Source organism: Charadrius vociferus, unplaced genomic scaffold (genome assembly GCF_000708025.1).
Source record: "Charadrius vociferus isolate BGI_N301 unplaced genomic scaffold, ASM70802v2 scaffold666, whole genome shotgun sequence".
NCBI classification, from domain to species: Eukaryota; Metazoa; Chordata; class Aves; order Charadriiformes; family Charadriidae; genus Charadrius; species Charadrius vociferus.
The window spans coordinates 62,435-71,332 of record NW_009648784.1 but is presented as its reverse complement, the minus strand read 5'-3'; the positions used below and the strand labels follow the sequence as shown (position 1 = coordinate 71,332).

The 8,898-nt window shown below is 36.8% G+C and overlaps 1 protein-coding gene across 1 annotated transcript in view; it reads left to right on the top strand.

Moving 5' to 3' along the window:
- Nucleotides 1–598: 598 nt before the first annotated feature.
- DNAJC10 (DnaJ (Hsp40) homolog, subfamily C, member 10) overlaps nt 599–8,898 on the top strand; it is a 24,272-nt gene continuing 15,972 nt past the window's right edge. Inside the window, exons 1-7 of the mRNA XM_009886767.1 lie at nt 599–799; nt 2,445–2,610; nt 4,392–4,442; nt 6,233–6,315; nt 6,521–6,652; nt 7,506–7,599; nt 7,817–7,894. Coding sequence (XP_009885069.1) covers nt 599–799; nt 2,445–2,610; nt 4,392–4,442; nt 6,233–6,315; nt 6,521–6,652; nt 7,506–7,599; nt 7,817–7,894 — 805 coding nt within the window. The remainder of the gene's footprint in view (nt 800–2,444; nt 2,611–4,391; nt 4,443–6,232; nt 6,316–6,520; nt 6,653–7,505; nt 7,600–7,816; nt 7,895–8,898) is intronic.

The window sequence follows — 8,898 nt, the reverse complement described above, 5'->3', positions numbered from 1 at the left end:
GGTCCGAGCGCGGGTCCTGCGGGTCTGCCCGGCTTCATCCGCGGGGGGAGTCCGCCCTGGCCGTGACGAGCGGCCCTGCCTCCGCCCCGCAGCCCCCCCTGCCTCAGAGCTCCCCGGTCCTTTCGGAAGGAATGTCCCCCGGCGGTGCTGAAAGTAAGTTTGGAGGAAAAGTGAGCCGTGCTACAGTCGCTCTTTTTTAACGCGACAGAAGCGGCGGGTTTGTCCCCTCATTCGGTAGCGCTTTGCGTGATAACCTCGTTCACAGTACGTGTAATCCATAGCTGGTCTGTCACTTGCGTGGTCTTCAGAAAGCAGGTAATTAGCCATCAAGAAACTTAATGTTCACGTGCAGTCTGCACAAGCTGGCCATGGGGTTCTTCAGTAACGCATATTTGTTCAATAAATAGGGAAATACTTAATTGCTTTCCCCCCTCCTCTCTTCTTATAGATTGTAACTTGTGACATGAAGTAGGACAACCAGCATTTCGAAGAGCTCCATCATAAGTACGGCCGCATCTCTGAACGTTGTCGGATTTGCTGGAGGCTCTTCCCAAAGCCTGCTCAAATCAGAACCTGCAAACTTTCCAAAAGCTTCGTAATGGAGTTCTTGGTAGCCAAAGGAGATTACATTAGATACTTGAAAAGATCGTTATTGCTACTTTTATTATGTGTAATAGTTCTTGTGTGCACTGATCAGGACTACTATAGTTTACTTGGAGTATCCAAAGAAGCAAGTAGTAGAGAAATACGACAAGCATTCAAAAAACTGGCATTAAAGTTGCACCCTGATAAAAATCAGGTAAGTTACATCTTTAACAGGTCAAAGTTGTGAGTTAATTGATCTTAAATTAAACCCACTCTTTCTTTAAACATTATCTGAAATGTTTGTCTGTTCTTGTGAAGTAAGGTAACCACCTGATAATAGGGTTCAGCTCAGATTTTCTGTAGAGAATATTGACAAAAAGGAATAGACTGGTCGTGTGTGGTTGTGTTGAATTTGGACCGTGTTAAAGTGCTGTAGTGGAAAAAAAAAAAGAGGCAAAGTCATTTAATTCTCAATTATATTTTTGTAAATGGAGGAAAACTTACATCTGCGCCATATTACCTTGTTGGTAAACTGGTGAATTTGTTGTCTCTTTCTGTTTCGCTTTGGGGAACTTAGTGTTTCCCTAACATGAAGTCTCATCTAAACAACAAACACCACCAGTCTGTATTTGAGACATCAGTCTCCAAGTATCAAAGAGGACAAAGCACAAATTCTGGGACTACCAAGGCATAACAAGGGAGGGTAATAAGGAACTGTATAGTAACTAGAGAGAGAAGACTGGGAACGGCTCAATCTGTGCAACCATATTTTCTGAAGTATAAAGAAATAATTTTAAAATCTCTTTTTCCTCAAGATTTCCTGAAACAATCAGAAATTCACAGGAAATAAAAAGGGCTGGATCTTCATATGTGCAACTGCAACTGCACAGAGCCCCTGAAGACAGTGATGTTCATGGGAGCTCAGGGCCTGCCTGCACAGAGTGTGTTGAAGCCTCTGAGGCGCTCATGTTTTACAGTGGATTTGAACATGACAAAGCTCAAAGAGAAGGCTGAATCTCAACAGAGTTAGAAATGCCAACCTGTAACTATTAACTGCAAGTTTTGTTTTTCCCTGTGTTGATACCTTTCAAAATAATAACATTTTGGGTCAGATTCTGTAGTTTCCAAGTATACGAATACTACTAAAATACTACTGAAGATTTTCCAACAGGTTATTTTCAACATTAAAGGTGATACATAGAAGATTATGCCATTACACAAGTTCCATAATGATAATTCATTTCATGTGTATCTAGGTAAATAAGTTAAGAATCTGTAAGAATAAGTGTCTTTTGAATGAAATGTGGAAGCAGAAGTTCAAAGAGTGGGAGAGCGCTGCAGGTTTTGCTCACCACTGTTATACTGCACTAGCTCAGAACCCAAATGGGGATTCAAAATAGGTCTGCAGATTTGTCACCATTCTAGTTCCAAAGCTACCTAGAACCAGAATGCTTTTTTAATAAAAAGGTCACCTCTGTCTATACTGTCAGATCAGGAGGGATGATAAGTCTTCATTTTTGAGTACTTTTCCTTTTTTTTTTTTTTTTTCCTTCCGTTGAAGAAACAGAATTGAAAGTAGTGGGATCACTGGAGAATGTTACAGCCTCCTATCAGATCGTTTTGTGTTTCAGTTGGTACATTAGTGAGGACGAAAAAATAAGCAGCAGATGCATCTGGCTTCCAGAAAGGAAAACTTTACTATAGTTTGTTTTGAGGTTGCTGTGGAATGTTTGCTTCCATCACAATTGACATCGTTAGTAGGCATATAAAAATTATTTCCAAAGATTATTTTCTCAGCATTATGCGTACAATATGGTTTATTAATTACTTACGTACTAATGATAGTTTTCCTTAAATAGAATGATCCAAATGCACACGAAAATTTTTTGAAAATAAATAGAGCCTATGAAGTACTTAAAGATGAAGATCTGCGGAAGAAGTATGATAAATATGGAGAGAAAGGCCTTGAAGATCAGCAGCAAGGAGGTCGTTATGAAAGCTGGCACTTTTATCGCTATGATTTTGGTAAGTTATGATCTATGTTCGTGATTTGTTTAAAACAGTCACAAGTAGATGTAATACTCGGATCTATATCAGATCTTTTTACACATTTCTGATATATCCTCCGCAGATTTCTGCCTGCTCTGTTGTTCTCTTGTAGCGGTCATTTTCTGTCTGTTGACCCAATCTTTTATTTACCCTGTTAATGGCTACCCAAAAATGTAATAATCTATTTACCTAGCCTTTTGTTCCTGCTGCTTACCCTTTTATTGGTCATCTAACTTACTGGGGTTTTTTTTTAAAGTGCAAAGCTTTTTCTTTTTTTTTCTCCGCTTAAATTCCAGTGTTAATTTCATCGGTATTCTTTTTACCTCTTTAATGCAGGAAGACCTTTTTTGTTTAGATAAAGTATTCTCAAGTGGATTTTGAGAGGAGATTTTTTGCACTGTCAAGGCTATTTTATATGCAGTTATACAATTAGAGATCAGTAAAGAGGTAGTAGAAAATGAAAAAATAACAACAGGAGTGTACCTAAAATGATCTTGAGACAAGGTATTTAATGTTTGTCTGGACAAATTTTAGGTAGTTGTTGGGAAAGGCTGGGATGAACTGTTTTCAGAGCTGCTGTAACAGGAATAAGTTAAAATAGGAGCTGAGGAACATGGTCTGATTGATATGAAAGAAAAAGCTGACATGAGCCTCCACCTTGGGGGGAAAAAAAAAAAATTCTGGTGTAGTTTGGTTTAATATGTCCCAATCTCTAAAAAATAATGTCTGCGCAAATTGAAATTGAATCAGCCAGAGGTGCAACTAGCACAGGAAAATATGGAAATTACCCCAAAACTTCTTTAGATAAACAGATTTACGAAATTGTATCTGTCTGAAGTTGCACTGCTTGATTGAGAAATGATATCCTTGAATGTCTACTTACCAGTTGTTTGGAGAGTATCTATATTTTTATATTTTATATATGTATAAAAATATAGGTATTTTGCACATATGTATGGGTGAGTGTATGCATTATATGCCATTATATATAAAAAGTACCTTGTCGCCTGTAGAAATTAATTTCATTATTTATTTGCATTTAATCCTTGTATACCTCAGGTGAAATGGCATCTCACCATGTTAGGTACTGTAAAAGACCTGTAGCCATAGTAGTGTAATATAATGCTGTCCAGTAGTATTTTTGGTATCTCTGCACTGCCTTTCTTGTGTACTTGAAGCAGTAGACTGTTTTGTAGTGATGTTGTAGGTAGGAGTGGCTAGCTTTTTAGAAAAGCTGTCTTCCTTGTCTTTATTCTCTCCACTTTATTCCACTGCATTCACTCATTCTGTTAGTGGAAAAGCTTGTGGCTGAAACGCCTTTGTGATCCAAATAGTTTAGATAACCAAAGGCTGGGAGAAGAAGTGAAAGCCTCCAGGCATTACATATAATGCTCTTGCTGAGAGATGAAGCTTCTTGAATTTTAATCTGACAGCTGGTTGATGTTAGTTCTAATACTCTTGCCATAACAGTAGTAGTTCAAGTTCTCTGCTCACTTAGTTGGCTGGTCTACTAAAACACCGGAAGAACTTTTCTGTTCTGATAGTGGCTTTTGTATGAGGGCACAGGAGTTTGCAAGAGATTAAACTAAGGTTACGTATTACTAAACAAATACAGCTTTGCTGTAAAAGCTATCATTGCCAGCTTACTAGTTCAATTTAAGTGTACTGTCTTCTGTTTTCTGTCTTGTGAATAAGATGCTAGTTTGTTTCTTCATTTTAAAGATGGCAAAAATAAAAAGCTTTTTTTTTTTTAATAGGTATTTATGATGATGATCCTGAAATTATAACATTGGATAGAGGAGAATTTGGTAAGTTTTAAATAGCTGTCTGTTTGACAATATGGCAACCCAAAGTAACAATTCTCATATTTTGAGCTGTGTATGTGTAGACTTATGTTACATATCTATACAAAAAGCTGTCAGAAAATCATCTTCAGATGAGAAAACAAAAAAAAAAAACAAAACCCAAATCCTTAACACTTCCTGGTAGATGGTAGTTAGCAAATAGATCAATATCAATAAACAGTTTAGATTAAGTTTGAAAAATATTCTGTGAGATCTGTAAGAGTAAATTATTTGAATTAAAATTTTATTTCTCCTAATTTATCCTTACTGTTTTTTTTGGTCTTGTCTGAAAATGCACTTGATAAAAATACACTTTCAGTGAGGACATCATCCAAGTTGTTTTCTTTTAAAATTATAGCTAAGATGTTTTTAACTAAATGAGACTAGAGAGAAAAAATATTGGATTTTGTGTGATTTTTCATCTGCATTTTGAGCACAGTTTCCTTTGTACAGACTGGATCTACATGCTGAACCAGTTTTATAAACTATTCTAATAACAGAACCTCATGATGCTCTCCATGAGAACCTGGTCTTGCTTTGGTTGATTGATTTGCAGAATCTACACATTCCTTAGTTGGCTTGTTTGTGAGGATATTGTAATATAGGCTAATATAATTTAGAAAATTCACTGTAAAATTATGTCCAAAAATGGAGAGACTGAAAGCCATGCAATTCAAGCTGATAACCTCTGTGTGTGTATATTGTGTTTCTGTTGTTTTCTCTTATAAGCAAGAGTATTTAATTATGTTTCCCTTGACTTTTCCAGTAATTATATTAACTTGGATTTTTAAATTGCATTTTCACCTGTGTTGTGGTTTAACCCTAGCTGGCAGCTAGGACCATGCAGCCGCTCGTGCAGTTCTCCCCCTTACCCCAGAAGAGCAGGGAGAAGATGGAGAAAAGGAGGGGAAAGGGAAAGATTAAAAAAAAAAAACCAACCAAAACACTAAACTCATGGGTTGAGATAGTTTAATAGAAATAGTAACAGAAAAGGAAAATAACAATAATAGTAATGACACAAATCACTCTCACCGCCCAGTGAATTGGCACCATCCCAAGCAGTGATTGTGGATTCACCTTCCCTGGCCAACCCCCATTTATATACGAAGCATGACCTCTACAGTGTGGAATACTCCATTGGCCATTCCATTTTCCTGTCTGTGCTCCTTCTCAGCTTCTATGGGAAGCTGAAAAGAGTGGTTGAAAAGCATAAACATCACTTAGCAACAACTAAAACAATATGCATTATAGATGTCTTTCACAGCCATCACTAGAAAGAAAACTAACTTTGTCCCAGCTGAAACTAGGATAACCTATTATACTGGGATTCTACATGAAAAGATTGCCTGGTGGAACCAGAAGATACATGAAGTGATATAAGGAAATGGAAAGTTCTAGTGGGTAAAAATCTTTTAGAACTTGAATTTTGTTTTTAGGATAATGAGACTTACACTATCACACATTTCAGCTAGGTTAATCTGTAGAGAGTAAATTTATTCTTGATTAATAGAACAGATGTTGAAAGTCAGAGTGCTGATATCCCTTGAAATACGATTTTTGCACACTTGTCTGCAACAGCGGATATGTGCAGGTGAGGTGCAATCTTTATCCCATCTGAGTTACTGCTACCAACTGTGTCTGACATATTACTACTTAATTCAGCTCTTAGGGAAAACAATATAGTAAAAATGTACATTCTAGATATCACAATATTGTAGATGTGCATTACTTACAATTTTCTTCTCTCCATCTAGATGCTGCTGTTAACTCGGGAGAACTGTGGTTTGTGAATTTTTATTCTCCTCGATGCTCTCACTGCCATGAGTTAGCACCTACGGTATGTATAACAAGCAGGTTAACTCTGAAAATTCATTGGTTTTAACAGCATAAAAAAACTTAATGAGGTCAATTTTTACACTAAAGCAGAAACCAAAGACGACAATTCAAGATGCTAGGAATAAAACACGTGCTAATTTTTCATTATATCTTCATAGGAAAACATCCTTCTTTTTTTTTTTTTTTTTTACCCCCGTTTCTTCTAGTGGAGGGAGTTTGCCAAGGAGATGGATGGAGTAATACGCATTGGAGCTGTCAACTGTGGAGATAATAGAATGCTTTGTCGAATTAAAGGGATTAACAGTTATCCCAGTCTGTATGTTTTCAAAACTGGAATGGTGAGTGATAGAACGTCGGGCATTTTTAGAAAGACTGAAATCTGGAAGAGTATTACTTTAGTACTTGTTCAATCATAGATCTTTATATAACAGTCTTACTTTTAAGATACTATTTTCTTTTAGTAAATTACTTTTTCTCTTCACCTTGGTTAAACTAATTTAGAAAGTTAACTTCAGAAATAGATATCTGGTTTATACAGTGCTTTCTTCGAATCATTTTACCATGCAACTTATCACTTCTGATTTGGCAAGATGCTGTCAGCAGTGGTGCTGTAGCAAAGCAACAAGTCTGCTTGAACAGTATTATAGTATTGTAATGAGCTTTTCAAATACAGGTCTCTGATTTTGAGTGTAAAGAATATGACTGTGTACCTAATGCAACTTGGAAATTCCTTCCACAAGATTTCCTCCATGCTAGCTGCATTATGTATGTCATGCTTTATAGCTGCTTGTTAAGTAATGGTGCCAGGGGTGGTGTACAAATTGCATTCAAATAGTTGGGTACATTTTCACAGTGATAAGATTTGAGAGGTTGAATGCAGATATTGTGTGTATACTAAATGGACTGATGCAAGCAATCTGTTTTTCAATAGAAATATAATCACTGGGAGTTGGTGTTTCTAAAACTCAGTTATCCTTGTGTTGTGGGACTTGGAAAGAAATCACATTACAGAATTTAAATTTTATTCCAGTATGGGAGGGGGAGAACAGTTAGAGTTAAGGTTTGGGGCAGGGGCAGTCCCACAAATGCATAAGTACTGTTATAAAAAAAATAAAAAACAGTAGGTTTTGGGGTTGATTTCCCTTTCTTTTTTTTTTTAACTTTATAAACTTTATTCTTTGTCTTCTATAGCAACCAGTGAAATACTACGGAGACAGGTCAAAAGAGAGCTTAAAGAATTTTGCCATGCAATATGTTACAAGCACGGTCACTGAGTTATGGGCAGGTAATGTTCACATATTTTGCTTGCGGTGTTGTTCTTGAAATTGCTTTTACAATATAAAATATGGCAGAAACTATGTATACAACCGAATCTGACAACTTTTGCTTAGTGTTGAGATTAAAAATAGTTCACTGTAATTTGCTAATACAACTGCAAAACATTCTTGTTTCATAGTCACGTTTAACTAGTCACAAACTGATGCAAATTGTTTCGCTCTTAGGAAATTTTGTTAATGCCATTGAAACTTCATTTGCTTCTGGCGTTGGTTGGCTGATCACCTTCTGTGCTGAACGTGGGGGTAGGTGTACTAAATGCTTCTCAAATAAGGCAAACAGGAAAAAAAAAAGTACTTTTGCTGATAGTGGCGTAATACCTTTTGCTTCTAATAAAAAGTTGTTAAACTTCTTAGATGATCACGGTATTTGGACTGTGGGTCATTTTGAGCTCCAGTTTAGAGGCAGTTTCACAAAAGGGACATTAATAGAAACATTACGCTTTTGTGCTTCTGTAATGTCACGTGAGTCATTACAGCAGCACTCAAGTGTAACCCCTCAGGAAGGGAACTGGCAGAAAAGGCCTCTGATTTCAGTTTCCAGCTCAAGCTCAAACGACAGCTGTTGCACAGGTGCATGCTGGCTTGTCATGATAGCTGAGTAGAAGAAAGGATGTATCACCCCATTAAACCACCAATACTCAAAAATTAGCTGAATATTTTCTCTTAAGTTAGGTTTGGACACAGTAATTGGCTTTTACCGATGATGTCATGACAGAGTTTAGATTTGCGTTATTTTTTTGTAGCCGTCACTGACTTTCTTGGGATCAGTATTGGATACAGCATATGAGACAGTTGCCTTGGTTAGCTGGTAGAGCTAATTAAATGTGCTACACCTTTGACAAATAAAGATTTCTCAGTCTTATGAAGAGACCTTTGCTCTGTGAACTGAATAACCAGAGCTACAGTCTTGCATTTACACTTGTAAGTAGTTTGATTTCAAGTTGTAGACCTTCTGTTACTAAGTTTTCAGCTTTGTTCCAATTAAAGTGAGGTTGGTGCATCTTCTTATTTCAGAAGAAAATCTGCATCAGAAGGTAACTATTCAAAGTCTGGATGGGTAATTAGAGCAAATGATATATTTATTATAGTGAGTTATTATTTTAATCACAGAAAATTGGTATTTCCATTGAAATCTCATTCCAAGACAGTATGTAGATACTTCTTCGGGTCTTTTTTTTTTTCAATCAAGGCCTCAATAGCCTCTCCGGGCAACCTGTTCCAGTGCCTTACCACCCTCAAAGTGAAAA